Source organism: Orycteropus afer, unplaced genomic scaffold (assembly GCF_000298275.1).
Source record: "Orycteropus afer afer isolate SDZICR_OR568_19922 unplaced genomic scaffold, OryAfe1.0 scaffold00368, whole genome shotgun sequence".
Taxonomy (NCBI): Eukaryota; Metazoa; Chordata; class Mammalia; order Tubulidentata; family Orycteropodidae; genus Orycteropus; species Orycteropus afer.
In genome coordinates, this window is record NW_006921955.1 from 2,824,914 (window position 1) to 2,850,132 (window position 25,219).

A 25,219-nucleotide genomic window follows, 5' to 3' on the forward strand; every position below is an offset into this window, starting at 1 on the left:
TCTCTCAATCCTTTGAACATACCTAAAGATAATTCTTTTGAATTCCTTATCAGAGAGTTCCAATGCTACTTCTTTCTCAGGGATGTGTTCTGGGTCTGTATCCTGCTCCCTTGTTTCTACCACTTTATCCTGCTTTTTTGTGTGGACTGTGATGGTATGTTGTCTTCGAGGTATTGTGGCATTGTTGTATTTAGATCTCTGTTAACTGTTTGTGAAGAGCAGCCAAGGGTGATTCAGGCTATTCTTGGTGGTTTTTTATTGTTGGCCTGTTGGTGAAGGAAGTAGTGGCTCTCGCTCAGTAAGTGAAGTTGCAGGAGGTATGGGTGTAGGTGTGTGTCATAGTGTTGTTGTCTCCCACTCAGTTAGACACAAATTAGAATTGAATAAACATAAAAAAACTAAAAGCACATGGCCAAAAAACACACTATGTAGCCATATAGGAACAGTAACCAAAAAAAGAAAAAAGAGAAGAAGAAGAAGGAAAAACAGGAAAACATGCAATATCTGGGGATAGGGCACTAAGAGGAAAAAAGTAGAGGAGAGCAATGAAGGAAAAAAAAAAGCTGGGAAAAATGCAAAAAGAAAAACAAGGAAAGGATTTAATCATGAGGAAAAAGGGAGGTGGAACAATTGAAAAAAAAAAAAAAAAATTCCACCAGGAACAGGGAAAAGAAAAAATGCTGAAAACTAGGACCTGAGAGGGGAAGATTAAGAATAATAGTGAAAAGGAGAAAAATATTAGTAATAGTTGTTTTAACACAGTCAAATACAAGCAAACTAATCACCAGAAAAAAGAAAGCGAAGTAGAAAAAAATTAAAAAAGAGAAAAAAAATCAGTGGAGGACAGGGCAGGGTACCCCAGCTCCGTCTGAGCACACAGACTGTGATGGAATTCTTGTGGGCCCAGAAGGTAGGTGGGAGTGGGGGATGGTCGCACCTCCATTCACCAAGCAGGTGTTGGGTATAAGAGTAACAAGAGGAATGTGGTACCTTTTCAGTCTGAGGTTCAGAGTGTCCTCAGGGTTGCTGGAAAGCAGTAAGTGTTCTTAAGCCCCAGGAATCTGCGAGAGCGCTGCCTCTTTAAATATCCAAAATAGTCAAGCTGCTTTTAAACTTTCAAAATGGTGGCACCCTCCGGACCAGCAAAAGTCCACAGCTCAGCCCACCTTTCTCTTTACCTTCTCCATTTATTCCCCAGCCACCAGATCAGTCCTCTGTGTAGTCCTGGCTAGCAGGGTGATTTTTAGGTTAATTCTTAGGTCCTACAACCACTCGAGAATCTCCAAGCTGTCTGTGCCATCAGGATCGCTCAGGATTGCTGCCAGACTGCAGCTCCATATGTCTCCTTTTTTGGTATTTTCACACAAATTCTTCTGCTAGTTGGGGTTTAGTCCACTTCTATATCCTCCCTTTCAAGGCTCAGCGGTCCAAGATTATCTTCTATGTCTGTGTTAATTTGTTTCCCTTTTCTTTGTTGAAGAGTGTGGGTGCAGTCTTTCTGCCTAGTCCGCCATCTTGCCGAAACTCCTCCTGGATGTTGATCTTGTATCTTGCCACTATGCTAAATGTCTGAATTAGTTCCAGTAGATTTTTGACTGAGTCTCTTGGGTTTTCTAGGTATAGGATCATATCATCAGAAAACAGGGATTGTTTGACTTCTCCCTTACCAATGTGAATGCCTTTGATTTCCCTTTCTTGCATTATTGCCCTGGCTAGGACTTCCAATATAATGTTGAATAGAAGTGGTGATAGAGGGCATTCTTGTCTGGTTCCTGTTCTCAAGGGGAATGGTTTCAGTCTCTCTCCACTGACAATAATGTTGGCTATTGGTTTTGCATAAATGCCCGTTATTATGTTGAGAAATGTTCCTTCTGTTCCTATTTTGCTGAGTTTTTTTTTATCAGGAATGAGTGTTGGATTTTATCAAATATGTTTTCTGCATAAATTGATATGATCATGTGGTTCTTTTCCTTTATTTATGTGATGGATGACATTGATTGTTTTCTAATGTTGAACCATCTTTGCATACTTGGTATGAATTCCACTTGGTCATAATGTAGTATTTTTTCAGTATGTTGTTGGAGTCTATTGGCTAGGATTTTGTTGAAGATTTTTGCATCTGTATTTATGAGGGATATCAGTCTGTCGTTTTCCTTTTTAGTGATGTCTTTGCCTGGTTTTGGTATCAACGTTATGCTTGCTTCATAAAATGAATTTGGGAGGATTCCATCCTTTTCTACGTTCTAGAATAGTTTGAATAGGATTAGTGTCAGTTCTTCTCTGCACGCTCAGTACAATTCTCCAATGAAACCATTTGGGCCAGGGCTTTTTTGTTTGTAATTTTTTTATGACCTGTTCAATTTCTTCTTTTGTTATGGGTCAGTTTAAATTTTCCACTTCAGCCTCTAATAATTTAGGTAAGTAGTATGCTTCTAGAAATCTGTCCATTTCTTCCAGACTTTCAAATTTGTCGGAGTATAGTTCTTCATAGTATCCTAATATTATCCTTTTAATTTCTGTTAGTTCTGTTGTGGTGTTGCCAAATCCATTTCTTATTTGAGTTATTTGTATTCTCTCCTTTTCCTTTGTTAAATTTGCTGGCTTATTACTCTTCAAAGAACTAATTTGTAGTCTTGCTGATTTTTTCTATCGTCTATTTTCTGTTTCATTTATTTCTGCTCAATCTTTATTATTTCTTTTCTTCTAGTGACTGTAGGCTTGTTTTACTGCTTTTTTTCTAATTGTTGGAACTGTTGGGTTAAGGTGTTGATTTTGGCTTTTCTTTTTTGATGTGTGCATTTATTGCTATAAATTGGCCTCTGATCACTGCTTTTGCTGTGTCTCAAAGATTTTTGGTATGTTGTGTTTTCATTCTCATTTGACTCAGGAATTTTTAAGTTTCATTTTTTTTTTTTTTTTATTTCTTCTATTACCCACTCATTTTCAAGGAGGATTTTATTCAGTTTCCATGTATTTGCCATTTTTCCATTCATCTTCCTATTGTTGATTTCTAATTTTACAGCATTGTGATCTGAGAAGATGCTTTGCAGTATTTCAGTGTTTTTAAATTTATTGAGTCTTGCTTTGTGGCCTAACATAGTAAATGTCTATACAGTCAAGTTGGTGGATTACACTGTTTAGTTCTTCTGTGTCTTTTTTGATTTTCTTTCCAATTGTTCTATCTGTGATTGAAAGTGGTGTAATAAAGTCTCCTATTATGACTGTCGGGTAATCTATATGTTTTTTCAGTTCTGTCAGAGTCTGCTTTATGTATTTTGGGGCTCTTTCATTGGGTGCATAGATATTTATTATTGTTACATCCTCTTGTTCAATCAATCATTATTATATAATGCCTTCCTTGTCTCTTATGGTGGTTTGTGTCTTTAAGTCAATTTTATCAGAAATTAATATTGCCACTCTTGCTCTTTTATGGTTGTGATATATTTTTTCCAACCTTTGACTTTTATTCTATTTGTGTCTTTATTTCTAAGGTGTGTCTCTTGTAGACAGCATATTGAAGGGTTATGTTTTCTTATCCAGTCCGCAACTCTCCATCTCGAGTGGTGCATTTAATACACTGACATTCAGTGTAATTATCAACAAGTATGAATTTGTTACTATCATTATGTTCTTTGTCATGGTGTTGCTCATCGCTTTGTTCCATATCATTTTCTGTGCTGAGCTCATTTTGTTTATGAATTGTGTTATCACTTCCTTCATTGCTACTGTTTTAGTCTTTGCTAAATATTTGTGCTGGTCCTCTTTTTTATTTTGATGTGAAGGCTTATCATTTTTCTTTGGGGTTACCCTGTGATTTGTAATTTTCTTCCCAAGTTTAGAACAGTCCGTTCTATCTTGCAGTTGTCTTGACTTCCCTACCATTTAGAAGTTCTGTAACTACGCAATTTTTTTCCTTCTTTTTGGTTTGTAGTTGTCCTCATTTGCCAACTGATGTCTCTGGTTCTCTGTTTACAATCTTGTAGGCTTATGTACTTTGGATACTTCCATAACTGTGTTGGTTTCTGGGTTATGTCATCATGTGTGTTCATGGTCAGTTGTTGTTTGCCATTGTTGATTCTGTGTCCAAAAGACTTCCTTTAGCATTTCTTGTAAGGTTGGTATGGTTTTAACAAATTCCCTTAATTTCTGCTTATCTGGAAATGTCCTAATCTTACCATCATATTTGAGGGACAATTTTGCTGGGTATATAATTCTTGGTTGGAAATTTTTTTCTTTCCAGGATTTTATATATACCATTTTTATATATACTGTCTTCTCATCTGCATGGTGTCTGCCAAGATATCTGAGCTTAGTCTTATTGGCTGCCCCTTGTACATAACTTTTTGTTTTCTCCCATGCTGCTTTCAAGACACTCTGGTTTGGGTGAGTTTGGTGATGATATGCCTTAGTGATTTTCTTTTGGGGCTTATCCTGTTGGGGGTTTGTTGGACTTCTTGAATGGATATATTCTCATCTTTCATCATACCAGGGAAATTCTCTTCCAACAAATCTTCAACAATTTTCTCTGGTTTCATTTGTCTCTTCCTGTTCTGGAATTCCAATTACACATAGGTTATTCCTTTTGATGATATCCCACATGAACCTTAGGGGGTCTTCATTTTGTTTTGATATTTTTTCTGATTGACCCCTTTCCAAAGAAGTATTGAGGTATTTGTCTTCAATCTCACCAATTCTGTCATTGAGTAAATTCTACTCCTTGCTTGTTCAATGTGTTATCTATTTCTGAAAATTTAGTTCTAATCTTCTGGATTTCTATGTGTAGATTTTGTATCATTCCTAATTTTTCATTTGTTTTGTCATTTTGCTCTAGTATTGTCTTTCAAAATTGTTCTAGGGTTTTCTCCAATTTTGTCAGTGTTCTCCTTGATCTCTCAATCTGTTGAAGGTACCTAAATATAATTCTTTTGAATTCCTTATCAGGGAGTTCCAATTCTGCTTTTTCCTGAGGGATGTGTCCTGGGTCTGTATCCTGGTCCCTTGTTTCTCCTGCATTATCTTGCTTCTTTTGTGTGGACTATGATACTCTTTTGTCTCTGAAACACTGTGATATTTTTGTGTTTGTATTTAATTGGTCATTGTATGTTGGAGTGATTTGCCCAAGATTTTCATTTTGTTTGTTTGTTTGGATGTTATCTAAGTAAGCAGGGTACTGTGCTCCTCTATTTGCTACTTGGCAGCGCTTATACACTCACCACCTGTCTCCTTTCCCATTGTCAGCCCCCCATATGTCCCTGCCATCCTTGGCATGTGAAGCCTATTCTTAGGTCCCTGGGATCCAAATGAGAATGCCATCTCTTTAAATATCCAAAATGGCCACTGCTTGCAAACAATCAAAATGGCTGCACCCTCTAGACAGCTGAAAGTCCACAGTTCAGGTAGTCTCCCTCTTTACTGTTTCCCTTCCTAGTCACCGACCACCAGTGCAGTCATCCCTTCAGCCTTTGGTAACCAGGGCTGATCTTTAGGTTAATTTTCAGGTTCCAACACCACTTTGAAATACTCAGGCTGTTGGTGCCATCAGAGTAGCTGACAGTCTGCAGCTCTGTCCATCTCCATATTCACTGTTTTCATTCAGGTTCTTCCACTAGGTGGTGCCTAATCCACTTGTATATACTTTCTTTTAAAGCGCAGGGGTCCAGGATTATCTTCTGTCTCTCTGTGAATTGGTTTCTCTTTTCTTTGTTGAATAGGGTCTGTATAGCTTTTCTGCCTATTCTGCCATCTTACCAGAAGTCCCCCAACTCATCTGATTTCTTGACTGCTGCTTCCATTGGTGTTGATTATGGAACCAAGTAATAAGCAATCTTTGACAGCCTCAATCATGCCAAAATAACTTTGCCTGTGCAGTTCACGTGTCTTCAGAACAAGAGAGGCTGAATATGAGGGCCTCACCTGGCCCAGACTTTGATGAGAAGACCCTGGACATCAAGCTGCTATCATCAGGAGCTAAGAGTTTATGGCCTTGAAGGTATATGCTATGAATATGGAGGGAATTAAATATTATTGCAGAAGGGCAGACTGCCCAACTGTATTCTCCAAAAATTGCAGCACTAATATTGCCTATAGAACACATTCTTCTCATGATACGACCTTGGCACATCTCAGTGGAGGCACTGAGTCACAGGGCCTGTGTCCCTTCTTATATTTGATTGGGCTTGTGATAGTTGCAGAAGAATATTGTATGACATCTGAGGCTACGCCATATATATAACATGATATAGGTCCGGCCAGTTCCCCTTGGGGTGCTCAAGAGGAAGTAAGCCAGTGTGGTAGTTAAGTTTGTGTGTCAACTTGGCTGGGCCTGGTTTAGTGGGTGGGCAGCTGGTGGTAGTTATTCTCCATGATGAAACTGGCAATCAGCTCCATGGTGGGATCTACCATAAGCAGCTGAGTAGCTGCCTTTGGGATGTGGTCTGCTTTCTGTATATAAGGAGAAGCCTTGGGAATGTCTCAAGCTTATGGCACCTTGAACACTGCATATAGCCGTGTTGTTGTTTAGCAGCCTGCCATGCTCTGCCAACCTTGGGACTTACAACGGACTTGAATTAATGGCCTGCCATGTGATTTGGTAATACCAGGACTGTGCCTTTTTTACTTGTCAACCTTGGGCTTGGCAGACTGAGCTGCCAGCAGCTGTCTGAGTGAAGAAAAGCCTCTAGCTTCTGTGGGCCGGGAGCTGGAGGCAGAGCTGAAGCCCGAGGTTGAGGGGCTTTCACCCAGCCCCTAGAGCCTGGCACTTTGAACTTGGACTTAAAGCCTCCAAATTGTAAGAGAATAAACTCCTGTTTGTTAAGGCCATCCCATTTGTGGTATATTCCTGTCAGAATGGCACTAGGTAACCAGGACAGCCACTATTACATATATTACATGTATAATATGTGTGTGTATGTGCATGCTATATACATATATAACATTTAGAGGTGGAGAAACTGAAACATAATACAAGTACGAAACTTTGGAAGTCAATGTGAAAAAAAGGAGCCAATTCTGTTCCAGTTCAGTGTACAACAATGAAAAAGTAAAATTAAAGAGAATGAAAAAGCAAGAGTCACCAAAAATATATGTGCAGATATATATGTATATACTAGGCATATATGTGTATATATAACCCCTGGCAAGGAGTTGATTCTGACTCATAGCAACCTTATGGAACAGAGCAGAACTGCCTGATAGGGTTTTCCAAGGCTGTAAATATTTACGGAGGCAGACTGCCTCATTTTTCTCCTATGGAACAGCTGGTGAGTTCAAACCACAGACTTTTTAATGTATATATAGATGTATGCATATATATCTATATGACTACACATATAGCCATATATATAGTAAAGCATATAGGAGGTGCACTTATGGATATTTCTTAGACATAACCAAAAACCTCATGGAACTGAACTTCTGGGTTGAAGGATTAGGATCATAGTCTAGTGGGACATCCCAATTTGCATAATATCATGAAATCATAATAATATAAAATTACATTCTGCATACTATTTTGGTGAATAGTATCTAGGGTCTTAACAGCTTGTGAGGATCCATCTAAGATAAAATTATTATTGGTCTCTACTTATCCAGAGCAAAAGAGAGAGAAGGAAACCAAAGACTCAAAGGAGAAACTAGTCTACAGGACAAATAATCTAATCTACATGAACCACAGCCTCATCTACTCACAGACCAGGACTAGATGGGGACTGGGCTACTACCACCACCAACTATTCTAATCAGGTCCACAATAAATGGACCCAAGGCTGTAAACAGAATGGAGGAAAACAGAACAAAAAAAAAAATAAACAAACCAACCCACATCTACTGGACTGATTGAGACTGAAGAACTCCTGAGACTACTACCCTGAAATATTCATCAAACCTTGAACTGAAACTTAACTCCTGAGGTAACCTTGTAGCTAAATAAGAAATTGGCTCAAAAAAATAATGAATACCACCTAAGTACTGTATTCTTTTTTTCTTTTTTTAAAAAAAAACTAAACTAAATGAGGCCAAAAAAATCAACAATTACTTTAAAAAAAATGGGAATGTAAGGGGCAGAGAAACCAGGTTAATGGAAATCGAACAACTGGAATGGAAGTACATACTAACAAAGTTCACACATAGTGAAGAATGTAACCAATGTCATGAACAACTTGTGTAGAAATTTGTTGAATGGGAACCTAAAGTGCTGTGTAAACTTTCACTGAAAACACAGTAAAATATTCTTTTAAAAATTAAAAAAGAAAAGAAAAGAAAGAGAATGAGATTAGGATTAATGAAAAGGAAAGGTTTACACAGGGAAGGAAACTTTCATTGTTGGGGAGAGGAAAAGGGAGGGAAAAATTGAGGGATAATTAAGAGACATGTTTGATATGGGTAAAGGATAAAGTAATAATATACATATATATATTACTGAGTCTCCAAAACTAAGTAACCAAGTAGAAAGAAATAACTTCAGCCAGTAATAGGCAAAAAACCTTTGCTACCCATCCTAAATCTTTTGACATTGGTTTACACAACAGTCACTTCAATAATGACTTATGTACAGTTTTTTAAACATAGCTTTCAGAGGATAGGGATCATTTTCTTAGACATCTTTGTTTTTTTAATTGTGATTTTGGTGAAAGTTTACAGAGCAAATTCATTTTCCACACAGCAGTTCATACACATTTTGTCTCATGACATTGACTGCAATTTCCCACAACATAACAGTTATCTTCCCAATTCTTCCCCATAGTTATCTCTATGTCCTTCCCTCCCATGTACTCCTGCCCCCTGCATGGTCTCCCTGTGCATACACTGCCCTTCTGTCCTCCCATGATTCATCTCGCCAAGGAGTGTATCTATTGGATGGAAATGTTCAGCCCATATACTGGTCTTTTATTTGGCTGGAAGCCACAGGAGTGAGTTAAATTCCAGACCTGAAGGGCAGCTAGGGGCCATAGTCTCAGAGGTTTCACCAGGCTCTGTCAGACCAGCAAACCTTTTTTTCTTTTTTTTTAATTTTGAGTTTTGTTCCACATTTTTCTCATACTCTATCCAGGATCTTCTACACAGATCCCCCTCCAAGTGGTTGACAGTGGTAGCCAGGCACCATCTAGTTCTTCTGGTCTCCTGGCATTTTCTTAGACATCTTTTGTATCTTGCTTAAAGCCTGGCCAAATATTGTACATATAGTATGTATACAGTGTCCACTGAATGGAAGCTGGGAAATATATTTTGTAGAATATTTGTTTTCTTCCCAAGTTTGTATTTGGCTAAAGTCATGAAGTCACATTAAGGGACATATAAAAACAAAAAAATCAAACACTGCCATTGAGTCGATTTGACTCATTGTGACCCTCCTTGGGTTTCTAAGGTGGTATCTCTATGCAAGTAGGTTGCCTAATCTTCCTTCTGAGGAGTGGCTGGTGGATTTGAACCACCAGCCTTCTGGTTAGCAGTCAAATGCCTTAGGCACTATGCCACCAGAGCTCCCAAAGGACATATAGCATTAAAAAAAAAAAGAAAGAAAGAAAAAGAGAAGAGAAAGTAAGAGGCCACATTGTAAGGAAGCCCAGGCTGCCATGAGACATAAGTTGTGTGGTTACCTCCTCTACGCCACTCCCCACCACCATGACTGGGGCTCTAGATGGTTTAGCATGGCAGCCTAGCCTCTCATGCAGGGGATATAGCTCCCATGGAGAAGAGGAAGGGGTCTGAGGAAGTAGTAGCTGTCCCAGCTATGCTGTTGGCTTCACCCATTCTGCCCACGGGCTGCCATGCAACGGCACTTCCTGACACTACCCCCTCCTGGGCCCTCGGTGAAGACCTCATCCAGACAATGGCTGTCTGCGGCAGCACTGCCCAGCGAGCACCATGCAGCAAAGGAAGCATGAGGGCCATGTGCTAATGTTGTCAATTGAAAAGCAAGCTGTAAAAAGGTGTATTACATAGCATACACATCATATCATATGTAAGATATGTGCAAGAAAAAGAGAATACTACAGCTTTATATTTGAGGAAACCCTACAAGTATAATCAAGATAGTACTAAGAATCATTACCTATAGTGGGCAAGGGGAAGTAGGTTGTCCAGGAAGAGAAAAGTGTCAGTATATACCTGATATTCCCTAATAAGAAATTATGGTGGTTAAGTTTGTGTGTCAACTTGGCTAGACCTGGTTAAGTAGCTGGGCCCTGCATTCCCCATGATGAGACTGGTAATCAATTCCATGGTGGAATCTACTGTGCGTAGCTGCCTTTGGGATGTGGTCTGCTTTCTTTATATAAGTAATAGCTTTGGAAATGGTCTCTAGCTTATGGCACACTTGGACCCTGAATGTAGCCATGTTGTTCAGTAGCCTGCCATGTTCTGCTGACCTTGGGACTTACAATGGACTTGAATTAATGCCTGCCGTGTGGTTTGGAAACATCAGGACTATGCCTTTTTACTTGTCAACCATGGGCTTGGCAGCCTCAGCAGCCAGCAGCTATCTGAGTGAAGAAAAGCCTCTAGCTTCAGTGGGCAAGGAGCTGGAGGGAGAGCTGAAGCCCAAGGCTGAGGGACTTTCACCCAGCCCCTAGAGCCTGGCACTTTGAACTTGGACCTAAAGCCTCCAAACTGTAAGAGAATAAACTCGTTTGATAAGGCCATCCCATTTGTGGTATATTCTTGTCAGAGTGGCACTAGGTAACCAGAACAGCTCCCTAGTTTCAAAGGGCCAGACTTTCACCAACTTAGTTCTGGAGTGTGGGGCTGCTTGTTCATGTGAGCTAGTGGGATGGAGTCAAGCCACTGCCCAAGAGAGGGGGGTAGGGCTGCCATGCCCAAGAGGGAGAGGAATGGGGCCTGCCAAGCCAAGGGGGTGAGGTCTCCACTCAGGAACTAGGGGACTGGAGTCACCCAGTGAAGAGATCTATACAGACACCACCCACTGAAGATCTGTACAGGTACCAAGTTGACAAGAGGTGGTATTGTGGTGGTTAAGTTTGTGTGTCAACTTGGCTAGGCCTGGTGGAGTGGCCGGGCAGCTGACTGTGGTTATTCCCTGTGGTGAGATTGGTAATTAACTCCACGGTGGAATCTATTGGAGCAGCTGAGTAGTTGCCTTGGGTATGTGGTCTGCTTCCCGTATAAAAGCAGCAGTTTTGGGAATGCTCTCTAGCTTATGGCACACTTGGACCCTGCATATAGCTGTGTCATTGTTCAGCAGCCTGCCATGCTCTGCCAACCTTGGAACTTACAATGGACTTGAATTAACAACCTGCCATGTGGTTTGGTAACATCGGGACTGTGCCATTTTGTCAACCTTGGGTTTGTTAGCCCCAGCAGCCAGTAGCTGCCCAAGTGAAGAAAAGCCTCTAACTTCAGTGGGCCGGGAGCAAGAGGCAGAGCTAAAGCGCAAGGTTGAGGGGCTTTCACACAGCACCTAGAGCCTGGCATTTTGAACTCGGACTTCCAGACTCTCGACCTATAAGAGAATAAACTCCTGTTTGTTAAGCTCATCCTATTTGTGGTATATTTCTTGTCAAAGCGGCACTAAGTAACCAGAACAGAAATATACTTGGAAAAGGAAAAATTTAACAAAAACTTGTGTTAATACTGAATATTGAAACAGACTGTTACTTAGAATTGCTATTCACACTGTGTTTCTGATTGCTCTGAATATCAAAGTACATATATAAAGGATGAAAAAAAAATGCTGAACAAATGGATGAATACATGAATGTGCTCTTTTTTTTGATCCTAAGAGTACCTACCCTAGGTGGGTCCAGGACAAGGATCCCCATGGTACAGATGAGCACTGTAGAAAGCTCAGAAAGTTCACTGTGTAGATCACACTCCTCTCAACTTGGAGTAGCCTACCGGCCTCCAGCCCATGTGGCCCAGCAGCACCAATCCCCTCTCTGCGTGCTCGGGCCTGCTGAAGTTTCTCTGTCCCAGGCCAACCCACCACTCCCTGTGTCAGAAGATAGAACTAGGCCAGGACCAGCCTCTCTGTGGCTCAGTTTCCTCCTCTGGAAAAGGGCAATAATGCCAGTATCTGCCTGTGGTGTTCCTGTGAGGGTTAGATGGCACATAGTAGGTGCTCATAAATGTTAGTATGGGTATGGTATTTTCCCACATGTTCTCAGCTTGGGTAAAAGGAGAGAGAGACTGGGAGAGGTGGGGAGACCAGGCAGCTTTGGGCACAGTGACAAGAGGGGGTGAGCAGACATGGGCCTTCCTCCAAAGGTAGGCTCTCTGGCTGAATGGGCAAATACTTACCAAGGAAGATGAGCAGTACACCCACACTAATCTGAAGAACAAGGGAGATGGAGATAAGGACTACGAGGGGCATGAAGAAGGCGAAGCTGGGACCCTGCTCAATGACAGCCTTGAGCTGGGAGGCGTTGGCCATCAGAAGGGCGATATCCAGCATGCTCTCAGCTGCACTCTTCTTGTTGGCATAGTGGTTCACATTGATGGGCCGGGTTCTCCAGCCCCAGCGTGGTGGCTGCAGAATGAAGTTTGGTCAGCTATGGCTGGGGGGGAGGAGAGGGATGCACCTCAGCCCCACCCACCTAGCTCCATCCCCTGCCACAGGCTGTAGGGCCTGAGCAGTCCCCTCCCAACTCCAAGCTTAGTTTCCTCCCTGTGAAATGGGCTCTTGATTGCAGTAGGGCTGCCTGGTGGCCCAAATAGGGCCCTGCAGATAAAGGCCGTTTTATTTCCCTGGCACATGGCAGGAAGTAGTTATTACTGCACTAAGAAACCACAGAATGTTATTCAGTCTGGGCAGAACTTTCCCTAGGGATGAAGTCATGAAAGTACTAGTCTTGCTGGCCTTGAAAATGTGTCCCACCCTTGCCCTCCACATGGGTGGAGCCATCTGGGTAGCAATCCCAATGCCCAAGGCCCCTCTGCACAGCCTGCCCACTCTGTGCCCCCTCAGGGAGGAGGCATGTAGGAGGAGAAAGCTGGATTCCTGAGCCAGCAAGTGCAAAGAAGGCCTTGTACTTCCCAGCTGTGTGATCCCAGACAAGCTGCTGGCCTCTCCGTGTAGCAGTGTCACCCTCTGCAAATGTCCCACCTACCCCACTGGGCTCCTGCTCCAGCCAGGTCAGCACCTCCAGCAGCTGTCCTCCCAAGGCAGTGAGGGTCTGGGTAACCTCCCAACAGGACAGAGGTTGTCCCAGTTCTACTCATGCAAAGCCACCCCAGATTCTGGAAGGCCACTGCCTACAGTATATGTGCTCCCCAATTCTATAAACTATGCCAAAGTGCTCATGGAGGTTGGCAGGTGATTTGGGGGCAGAGTTCTCAGTGACTCCTTGCCTCCCCAACCCCACCCACCCCCATGACCTCAGACAGCCCAGCTCCTCTCCACCCCTGGATGTTCTGGGGCAAAATGCCTCAGGACCCTGGGTGGCAAGCAAAGGGCACTGACCCATGCTCCTCACCCCACATAAGGTACTTCTGGCTCACCCAGTCACCTGTTTCCTGCCCAACCTGTGTGATGATAAGGAGTGCAGGCTGGGAGGGGTAGGCTCTGGGGCAAGCTCATGGCAGAGGAGGCCTTTGCTGTGTGGCCTTGACTCTTGTTCTTGGCCTTGTGTCCTTGTCTATACATCCTGGGACTGCACACTGGGACACTCTGCAGATCTAGAGGTTCTTCTCCCACCAGCCTGTAAGGGGTATGCTATTCTTTCCATCTTACAGATAAAGAAACTGAGGCTAAGAGGGGAAGGAGCTTACCTGACACCCTTCTGTGAAGAAGGAACATATCCAGAATTGCAACCACACCTGTCTACCCATAGCTTAGACCTGATCTGGGCCCTGGCACAGCCTCAGCTTCCCCCAAGTAAAGGGGATCAAGAGGCCACCATGGGCCTGTGGGAGGGCTCATGGAGCCACATAGGGAATACTGAGAGAGGTGGAGAGACTACAAACCAGATCTGGGGGAGGAACTCTGAGAAGCAGGAAAGTTCTGGGCCTTAAAGTGACCCACCCACAGATGTGTCCCAGGGGAGGACAGATGCCTGCCCCACACTTCCAGGCCCTGGACATTCTGCACTATTTTGGAAAGTCTGGACCCTGGGCAGCAATTCTCTAGGTGGGAGGGGCTGAGGGTATCATGCTGACCTCAAAGGTCTGGAGGCCCCACAGGCCTGGACCACACCTGCCCTGCCTCTGCTGACAGGAGTTGTACTGGTCACTTCCCCTAAGACCTCAGCTGTGACCTGGGAAGTGCAGGGAACAAACATGTTGGTTAATGTGTCCGTGGTGCCAAAATATCAACACTGTCCCAGAAGCTGGGGTGAGGTACACTGGGACAGTGGGGTATTCCCCCTATCGCTGGGGAGGAGCCCTGGAGAAAGGGAGTCTACTGCCTGTGCCAGTCCCTATTCCAGCCTTCCAGGACATAGTGCTCTGAGCAGCCTTTGTGCTGCTGCTCTGAGACAGGTCTCGGTCACACTCTAGTACACGATCTCAGCTCATATAGAGAAGGGAGCTGGACAGAAGCAGGATTTGATCTGTCTGCTGTACCCAAGAGCCAGGTGTTGTGCTTTAGCACAACAGGGGTGCTACTACCCCCATCCCAGCTTGGAATGGGGCAGATGTAGTCTGGGGCAGGCCTTGCTAAGGCTTCCCAGCTGAGCCTGAATCACTGAGCCCCAGGACATAGCCCCTCAGACCCTTTTCTTCTATGCCCTGGTTGTCCAGAAGCTTCCCCAACCCTCAAAAAGGGCAAGCCAAGACACTCTCTGTAGGCCCTGAAGTAGTCATAGTTACCAACTTCTCTCAGCCCTGCCTACCCCCAACTCTACCACCGCCCCATCAATAAGTACTGAACAGAGAGTCTACACAGGAATCCTGGGCCCAGCCTTGCAGTGGGTGGGCTCCTCAGGGCAGTATCTCACCCTCCCAGAGACCTACCCCCTGCAGTTTCCTCATCTGCAAGAGAGAGACCAAGTCCCCCTCACTGCTCCCACCAAGGGCCTGTGCCTGCCAAGGCTGGTCTGGACCTTCCACACCACTCTTCTCCATTCCTGGACTCCAGCTACACAACCCTGGCCAGCTGGAGACCATGCTGCACCTCAGTGTTCTCATCTGTAAAGGGATGAGTGACAGGGATGCTGTGGAGATCGATGTGCTCATATAGGTGGAACACAGTGGGTGGGCCTGGAACACTCTAGTTATTGTCAAGGCTCAGATTCTGGCCTATCTAAGGTGCTCAGCTGGCAGTGGTGGGGCTGAGATGTTACTCCACATTGCTGTTCCAGCTCTCATCACTTTGAAAGACTCTACTCTCCAAGCATATTAAACTTATTCTTAATTAATGCCATTGATCAGCAACAAGGGAAGAAAACAAGCCTAGGACACAGATCCCTGGAATAGCCTGCAGCTGGGTAGCTGCCACCCTGAATGTCCTAGGTCCTCAACTCTTGGTCCTTGCTGACGACAGCCAGTGGGAGCCCTGCCACCCCTTGATGTGGGGTCTCCATCCATCCTTTCTCTTCCAAGCGCTCTCTCTGTGCTAGGATCATCCCAAGGCCTCAGGTGTCATGCCCTCTTTTGCTATGCCTATCCCCCAGCAGATGTGGAGAAGTAAGCTACTTCTCTAGGGCCACACAAACCCAGGGGTTTGCAGCCAGTGCTGCACTCTCCTCACTAGGGTAGCAGGCACCAGGAAGTCAGAAAGCAACAGGGCAGACTCCACGTCCACTTTCCTGACAGAAAGTCCCCTGCAAGTGGCCCAGAGAGTGGGAAGTCCTGCCTTGGCTGGAGTTCCCTTGCCGCTGGCTCGCCCATCTCCTGCAGGCTCAGCACTGTCCAAGAGTGATCTGTTACTGGGTTATAATAGTCATGTCAGGGTATCCTTTCAGACCTTGGCCAAGACACAGCCAGAAAACAGAAGTGAGGAAAAGAGCAAACTTCCTCCCAGGCAGCTGGGACCATGCAGGGCCTAGCCAGTTAAGTATGCAGAAGGCAAGACCACAGTGTCCTCAAGGATCAAGTTAGGGGTGTCAGCCTAGTATTGCTGGACAGCCCTCAGGAGCCAACGTCATCACCCTGCCAGGCCAGGAGCAGGGCAGAGAGGGGGCCAGCTGGAGTTGTTCCAATTCTGTTCCTGGCCTCTTGAAAAAGGGAGCCGTGCTCCCCCCAAGGTTTGTGGCAGAATTCAAGTGGCCACAATACACTTAAAGGACACAGCACACTCATTTCACCCTTTAGAGTTATTTTTACTATTCCTCTCACCACCAGGCAAAAAATGAGCTGGCTATTAAGAAGACATCTAAGCAACACCTCAGAGTTAAGGGCACATCACCCATGGTTCTGGGTGCATGGGGCCCAGTCAGCATGTTTGCTGTGCCCTTACAATATGAAGGGTTTACATGTGGCTGATTCAGCCTTACCTAGGAGGTGAGTGAGTGTGCCTTGTTTTATAGAAGAGAAAACAGAAGCTCAGAGAGGGTCTATACTTGTCTAAAGCCACACAGCTGGAGTGCCCTAAGACTAGCAGGGACTCTCAGACCTCCTAATACCCCTATAAGAGATCGCTGAGCACCCAGCATGACAGGTGATATACAGGATCTGGGGACACAGCAGGACCTGCCCTCACAGTGCTTCCATTCTTAAGGGGACAGGTCTGAAGACCCAGTGTTTGCCTTCAGAGATCAGGCTGGGCAATTAAGTGTAACCCTGGAGAGAGACCCCTACTTGACACCTGCCCCTTATCTCAGCAAACTTTCTTTCCTTGACCTCCGACTTCATAGCAGGCCTAGTGTTCAGAGAGGAACAGGGGAGTGCAATGTCTGCCCAGTGGGGCTCACCCTGGGGAGTACTTCCCTGTCTAAACCACTTAAAAGTAATGGGCCCTTGTCACTCAGGAGAAAGTCTCTATGGGGCTGGGTCACCCTCAACACATTCAGCCCAAAGCTTCACAGGCTCAGGTTTAATCATGCTGCTTGATTTTCCTTGTATTTTTTAAAAAATCTCTTTCTAGCAAGGAGAGATTAAAAGGTTCCTTTTAAAAGACATTTAAGATAATCATAATCAAATTTGTAATCCAATGACAATAAAGCTGTGTGCTGGGCCCTATTCCAAACATTTTAAACCTCAAAACAGCCTTCTGAGGAAGGCACTGCTGTTACTCTCATTTTATAGATAAGAAGTTGAGATACAAAAAATTGGACAGAGGGACCGAGTAGTTGAACATGTGGGCTTGGGACCATAGTCGCAGTGGACATCAAGCTCAATTGGCATAACATATTATAAAAAACATTGCTCCACCTCCTACTTTGGCAAGTAGCGACAGGGATCTTAAAAGCTAGCAAGCTGCCATCTAGAGGCAATGATGAGTCTCTCTTCATCAAGAGCAAAGAAGAATGAAGAAAACCAAAAGTCATGGAAACAATTAGCAACTGGTATACCATCCGATCTGCAGCCTATACAACTATGAGATCAGAAGAACTAGATGGTGCCCGGCTACCATCATCCACTTGGAAGGGGATCTGTGTAGGAGATCCTTGATAGAGAGGGAGAACAATGTGGAACAAAACTCAAAATCATTTGGAGGGGAAAAAAAAAAGGGGGGGTGACCAGGTTTGCTGGTCCAATAGAGCCTGGTGGAACCACGGAGACTATGGCCCCTAGCTGCCCTTCAGGTCTGGAATTGAACCCACACCTGTGGTTTCCAGCCAAACAAAATACGTGCATATGAGTTGAACATTTACCTCATGTGGATACACTCCTTGGAGAGAACAATCATGGGAGAAAGAAGGGCTGCTTATGCACAGGGTGACAGCTCAGGAGGCAGGAGTGTATGGAGGGATGTACACTGGGAAGAGGTAACTATGGGGAGGAGGTGGGAGGGGAGCTGTTGCATTGTGGTAAACTGTGGTCAATGACATGAGACAAAGTGTATATGAACTGCTGCACGGAAAGTGAATTTGCTCTGTAAATCTTCACCCAAATCACAATTAAAAAAAAAAAAAAAAAAGAGAAAAAAAGTGGACTGGAGTGATGTGCCTAAGAAAATAACATGGCAGGATCCTCAGGGTCGGGTGGGTAACACAGAAGCTGGGTAACATCCGGTGCATCTGGGCCCCAGGCTTTGTGAGGAGAGTGGCCTTTGAGGCTGGCCATCCCGTCCAGGAAGCCTCCATGTGACTGGTTCGGCTGGACCTGTGTGCCATAGCTCCATTTGCAGAAGTTCTCCTCATGCCAGCCCCATCTCTCCCCTGCTCACAGCCCTTCCATGGCCCCGGTAGCCCAGGGGACTGTGATCTGGCCTGTGATATGCAAGACATGTCCTGTCCAGCCTGACCTCTCACCCAACCACATCCTACCCAGTCCTGTATATGTTCTGGTGGTCCAATCTCTAGGTCTTTGCTCTTGCTCTTTTCTCTGCCTGAGACATCCTCCCATGTATCTCAGAAAGGCAGAACCCTCCCTGTAGGGCCTCTTATGTTTACTACCTCCCACAGGAAGCCTTCCCCTGATGTCTGTAGGCCCCTTCCATCACAGCCCTCCTCTGGAACTCAGCACTTCATGCCTTGAATTCTCCCATTTTTATCTGGGTGGTTTCATATGTCAGACTAACCTCAGTAGGTCAGGGCGTGTCTCACTCACCTCTGGTGCCCAAAGCCAATGTGTGACTCTTGAACAAAACCAACTTAACTTCTCAGATGGGCCTGAGATGTGGCCAGCTTAGCCCTGCAGCCGGCTAGCCCCATTCTATCCCTGTCAAGGTACAGCTGTAGCTCTAAGGCAGGTGCAGGGATTCCAGGTGCAGAGATTCAGAAGGGTAAGGTCAGCTGTTTGTTATTTGGTTTGTTTCTCCTACTTTCCTGGGAGGCAGTCAAGGCAAGAATACTTTGTTTCTTCTTTTTAAGACCCCAAATAGAAGGCCAAAAGAGGTAAAGCAGCCTCCCCAAGGTCACAAGGCTAGGAGGTGCCCCCACTACCCAGAGTGCTACTATGCTGGAGCAGGCCAGCCCCAGGGACCAGAGGCATATTTAAGGTATGGCATGTGTCCTAGACACTACTTGAAGGGGGACTGAGCAGTTTCTATTAACCATTGCCATTTCCATCACCAGCTGTGATCATTTGGCAAGTTACCCTTTGAAGACTGAATTATTTTCTGCTTTGAATTTTTTTGTTGAAATCACATGTTTTCAGTAATGGAAGGCATTTTGAATGAAATGCAAAAAATTACGGTTATACAGGCCTCCACCAAATGGCAGCATGCACTAAAAGGGGGGTAGCAACTTCCCACTAAACCCCTGAGGTAGAAAATTGTAGGTGGGCACACTGTGTCCCACAGGTCACAAAAGGGAAGACCAACTAGCCACTCGTTGAAACGAGGATTGGGCAATCTACTTCCATAGAGATATGCCTCAGAAACCCAAGGAGGGATCACTACCAGTCGCATTCAACTCAACAGCAGTGTTTTTTTTTTGTTTGTTTGTTTTTGGTTTGGTGTGGTATTGCTCTGCTGACTGTAGGAAGAAACTGGAAAAAAAAAAAAAAGACCAATTTTCATTAGGGAAAGCAAGGAAATAGCAGTTGTAATTTTCATGTAGTGCCATGACATGTTTACATAAAAGATTAATGACCTTGATTTGTATTTTTGAGCTGACATTATGGTAGAGTGGTGTCAGATGTTTGGACAGAGGTGCAATTTCATTGCTTGCTATGGGCATTATTTTCTGTCTAGCCATGCCTCTGCCAGGGAATCACAGCCCTGGTGAAGTCCCAGCTGTGGCTCTCTGTTCCTGGCTGCCCCTCTCTGTCCTTAGTTTCCTCAGTGCTAACATGGACTGGCATGAGGATTTAGTGAGAAGATATGTGGAAATCCTGGCACAGCAGCTAGGGCCTTGGAAAGGCTCCACAAAAGATGAAGAAGATGATAGCGGATGGCCAGGGGCACAAAGGGAGGTGTCCCACTAGACACCTTCCCCACAAATCCTCCCCACCACAACTTCAGGGGCTTCTTTACTTATCACCAATGCACTGGCCCAGGATGGTCCCTGTTCACATCTGCAGCCTCTGCATCAGTCTCTGCCCACAGTCTGGGAAAACCAACAAGCTACCATTACCCCTGCCCCCATCCCAAGGAGCTGGAAAATGACAGGAAGTCCAAAGTCAACAAACAAGTTATTGAGGGCAGTGTCCAGGGCCATGGACATACAAGGCCCAGTTGAATGATGGCACCCAGGAGGAGGCAGCTCAGGAGCCGCACTCCCATGCAGGCTTGCCTCAGCAGGTGCTCAGGTACCCCATTCCTGGGGCCTGTGGGTGGGCACTAGCAGGCCTGGGCGTGGGTGGGTGGGTGAGTGTGTGTGTGTGTGTGAGTGTGTGTGTGTACGCGCGCGCGTGCATGTGCCCCAGTCTATAGTGTGAGTGTGTGTGTGTTTGTGTGTACATTCACGCGTGCATGTGCTCCCGGGAGCCCTGGTTTCATCAAGGCAGGTGAGTGGAGCAGGACACACATAATCTGTAGTCATCAGGCAGTGACATAACTGTCTGCCTACTGCTGGCCTGGGGCCCGGTAGGCCGTGACTCCTCTCCACCCACGGAGAGATGAAGTTGGTAGTTAGAAGGGTAGTCAAGGAGGAGTGGGAAGGGCCGAGTGAGCTCAGGGCTGGAGGTAGGGTAGGGGGATAAGATGGGTGTTTGGAGGAGGAGGCGTTGTGCTGGCCGCGAGGAAGGGAGGGAGGGAGTGCAGCCAGACTTGTCCAGTGTCCCGGGAGCTCCGGCGCGCACGCCCTCCCCGGCCCCGGGGTTGGCAGGATGCCAGCCGGTTCCACGCCTCCCACCCGACGACCCGTTCATCTACCCAGGTATGGCCGAACCCTTGGAGCCATACGCTTCTGCCTCCCACGAGGAAAGTGGGGCGCAGGGAGGTGAGATATGCCCAGTCAACAGCGCCGAGCTGCCCGGGAGGCTGCGCCCTTGCCACCCCGCAGTGCGGAGCGCCACAGGTGCGGACACGCGGGGACTAGGGAGGGCGGCGTCTGCCTAGGTCACACAGCGAGGCTTACCGAAATGCCCGGGGAGCTGGGAGAGCCTGGGGGCAGGTCGCCGTTAAGCTCGTATTCCTCTGCACCAGAGTCCATGGTGCGGCCGCCGGGGGCCGCCTCGTTCGCGGCCTAAGAGTCCGCCGGCGCCGTCACCGCCGCAACCCACCTCTGACTCTGGGCCCCCGCCGCGCGCCTGCCTTTCCGCGCGCCCGCCCCTCCGCTCCGGGCAGGCCAGGAAGACCGGGCTCGCCCCCGTCCACAGACCCCGCCCCGCGCCCGGGGGCGGGACCCGGGACTGGGAGGCGGGAACGCCGACGCCGTGGTCGCTGATTTTGGAGACCTTACCCTACCAGGACTGGCTCCTCAATACCCAACCCCGAGCCTTACTCCCGAGTCCCAGCTTCTCCCTTGGCCTGCCTGACCTGGGACGCCCCCAAAGGCTCACGGAGGTCGGGAGGGGCCGCCATGTACAACCCGCGGGTGCCCAACTATGAAAGAGTGCTCGGAGCCCCTCCCATCCGCCCTGAGGAAGCCCAGGCCTGCCTCCCAGGCCTCCAGGCTCTTTGCCCCTCTCTGAGCCTCGGTCATTGACATTTTTAACCTATAAAACCGTAAGAGCCAGCCTTTCCTGATTCCTTTGCAAGCGGGCATTGCGCCTGCCGCGGATGTGAGACCGCCCGTCAGCTTGCCCTGGGAGCCCCAGCATCTTCCCAGTGCCATGCGTGCTGCATCTTGTGACTGTGTCAGATAAGCCAGCGGAGTTTCCCAACTCGTAGGCACGTCACTTCCCCCTCTTTGAGCCTTGGCTTTCTGCTGGAAATGGAAGTATGAAAGCCTCCCTCGCACAGATTCATAGATGGAGGGAAGCAGAGGAAGATGGAACCCTATTATCTGCTGGCCTGGCAGATTACACCCCCCCCCCCAATCCCTCAATTAAATAAAAAGAGCCTTTCCGTGCCCTCTCTCTGGAGAGCAGAGCCCACCTTGCCCTGAACTGGCACCCTAGTCCCTTGTCAGTGTTCCTTAGCAGCACGGCCTTGAGCTCCGATGCTCTGCCAGAGTGACACTTTTTCAGCCTTGGCTCAGTCAGCCCTTGTTTCTCAGGAGGTCCCAGGACACCTGCAGCCAGGCTGGGCCCCTCACCTCCCCCAGGCGCTGGAGGCCAGGTGGGATGTGAGGAGACGTGGCAGTGCAGGCAGCTGCGGGGCAGTGTGTCCCTATATGGCCCTGCCCTCTCAGAACCAGTGGCTTTTTCGTGTCTGTGGTGCCTCAGATTTCTGTGTTCTCTCACAGTATCACACTGATACTCTTACCAAGGACCCTGATGGATACATGGTCACTTTAATCTTCACCTGGTGTGAGGAGGTGTGAGGGGGCCAGCCTACCAGGATGCTGTGTTCCAGAGCTTCGGCAGTGACTTAACCTCGCTGTGTTGCAATGTCCCCCCTCTGTGAAATAGAGTACTTATGATGTTAGCATACAGCTGAGCATTTGATTAAGGCCATGTGAGTCTAATATTTTTTCCTTCCCAACTGAAGAAACTGAAGATCAGAGAGGGTGAACAAGCCCAGGTTCACCAATGGATCAGGTTCAGACTCAAAGTCAGGTTGGCTAGAGGCACACAAGAGAAGTATAGGAGAGAAGGTCCCTTCCCTCATCTTGTCATCATGAAGCACCTATTGTGTGCCAGGTCTGGTTCCAGGCAAGGGGCATGGCCTTGAGCAAAACAAAGCCTTCTCTGTAGAAGGATCCAGGTAAAATGAACTCAGTGTGGAGCTAGCTGTGGGAAATGTGTGCTCTCACCCATCACTGACAGAGGAAACTGAGGCACAAGTGGTAAGAGACTCAACTAGGAATATTAAACCCCAAGTGACCACAAGCAGAATGACTGGGGAGATGGCACTGTCACCACACTGCTGCTTGCAGCCCTGCTCCCAACAAGATGGTATAGGCAGGCACCCAAGGGGCACTGGGACTGTGCCTCCCTTGCTATGTCTGCCCTCTTTGCTCCAGGCTCAGGGCCTTCTATCACCCTACTACCCCATGCCTTATTGCCACTGGGAGGGTGACTTTTGTAAGTGAAACCAAAGGCCACAGAAAATGCAAGTCACCCTGAGGGATTTATCAGAAAGGATGAGCTTCCACTAAACCCTTGTCCAGACCCTGCTCCTGACTCATGGACACATCCTTGCCATCTAGGGAGGGGAAAAAGTTAGGGTGCTTCAAATAGGAACCCTGGTCCAGGGTCCACTGAGTGACTTGGGCTAGTCACTTGGCCTTTGTGTTCCCATCTGTTTACTGAGGGATTTGGACTTGATTCTTCAGAGGTCTGGACATCTGAAGGCTTGGAGGTCAAGGATGTGGGGGACTGACCTGGGAAGCTAAAGAAGGTCATTCTGACCACAGCCTTTGTGTCCTGTTAGCCCAGGGCTCTGACCACAGGCCTGTTTGTCCACCCCTCCTTCCGCACAGCAGTCTGGGCTCATGCAGGCTTAGGCTGCATGGGCAAGGTATCCCATAGTGCTGACCATGTGACAGGCACTGCTGATAGCCAGGCATTCCCAAGAGAGAAGCCTCTGAGGGGGAGCTATTGGAGGCCCTTTTTACAGCAGAGGAAACTGACATTCAGGGAAGTTGAAATAGACAGAAAGTAGCAGAGCTGGGTCTTGCACTCAGTTCTGCCTGATTCAAAGTGTACTCACTACCATCCAGGATCTCCTACATAGATCCCACTCTGAGTGGTTGACAGTGGTAGCCAGGCACCATCTAGTTCTTCTGGTCTCATAGTCATAGAGGCTGAGGAACGCATGGTGTACCAGTCATTAGGACTAATTTTTTTCCATGAATTTTTCATTGTCTTCATTCTTCTTTGCTCTGGACGGGGAGAGACCCATCGTTGCATCTAGATGGCTGCTTGCAAGCTTTTAAGATCCCAGTCGCTACTTGCCAAAGTAGGAGGTGGAACAATGTTTTGTGTGGTATGTTATGTCAATTGAGCTTGATGTCCCCTGCGACTATGGTCCTGAGCCTATAGGTTCAACTACTCAGTCCCTCTGGGTAGCTGGCTGTGACCAAGCAGTGATCACAACCTTGCCCCTTATCAGCTCTACTATACACCTGGGAATTCGGATCATGCAAATAAACTTATAGGACCATTGTCTGCCAACCCTATACGTGGTCTTAGGTATACTCCCCACTTCATAGACATACCTACTGGATCAGCCTGTTCACTGACAACGCAGTACTGTATGTGCAAAAGGGTTCATATTTGTTGTCTGTACCTCCCATGTACCTCTCCATGTCTTTCTCTTCCTCAATGCTACCATGTTGATCACTCACATTTGGTACATTGCCCTTCTCTTCACCCAAATCAATACTAATCTCTACCTATCTAACAGTGTCCCCTCCCCTCCCCTCCCACTCCTGGTAACCAACAAAGAAAATTTTCTTCCATAGATAAACCTTTCCTTGACTTTTTCAATAATGGACTAATACACTATTTGTCCTTTTGTAATTGACTTATTTCATTCAGCATATTGCCCTCTAAGTTCATCCATGTTATGTGGTGTTTTGCAGATTCTATATTATTCTTTAGGGTTACTTACATAGTATTTCATTGGGTGTATGTACCATAGTTTGGTTATCCATTCCTCCGTTGATGGATACATAAGTTGTTTCCATTTTTGGCTATTGTAAATAGTACTGCGATGAACATAAGTATGCATATGTTTGCTTTTGTCATGGCTCTTACTTCTTTAGGATATATACCTAGTAATGGAATGGCTGGGTCAAATGGTATTTCTAATTCCAGCTTTTTAAGGAATTGCCATACTGCTTTCCACAGTGGTTGTATCATTTTACAGTCCCACCAGCAGTGTATGAGTGCAAAAACGACAAGGAGGCCACATGTTCTGACCCCAATCCCACAAGAGGAAGACAGGATTACCAGCAGTAACCCAAGGCCTATTACTGCAAGGCCAGACATGCTACCTCCCTCCAGCACTTTCACCAACCGTTCCTCCCAAAGCACCCACCACCTCTCTCCTGGGTTCGATAATTCGCTGCAGTGGCCACACAGAGCTCACAGATTATGGGGTTTATTAGGGAAGTACCACAGGCTACAATTCAAGTTCAGGGGAAAATGCTCAGTCTTTCTCCCAGCCCACCGTCCCTCAGCCAATAGTCTCTCACAGTCTCTTTCCCAGCAGTGCTGATCCCTCGGT

General features: G+C 46.4%; 1 protein-coding gene across 1 annotated transcript in view; it reads right to left on the bottom strand.

Annotated features, from left to right (window-relative positions):
- NINJ1 (ninjurin 1) overlaps nucleotides 1-21,092 on the bottom strand; it is a 30,559-nt gene extending 9,467 nt beyond the window's left edge. Inside the window, exons 1-2 of the mRNA XM_007953014.2 lie at nucleotides 21,018-21,092; nucleotides 12,253-12,481 (exon numbers count right to left, since the gene is read on the bottom strand). Of these exons, the coding sequence (XP_007951205.1) occupies nucleotides 12,253-12,481; nucleotides 21,018-21,092 (304 nt within the window). The remainder of the gene's footprint in view (nucleotides 1-12,252; nucleotides 12,482-21,017) is intronic.
- Between the last annotated feature and the right edge of the window lie 4,127 nt (nucleotides 21,093-25,219).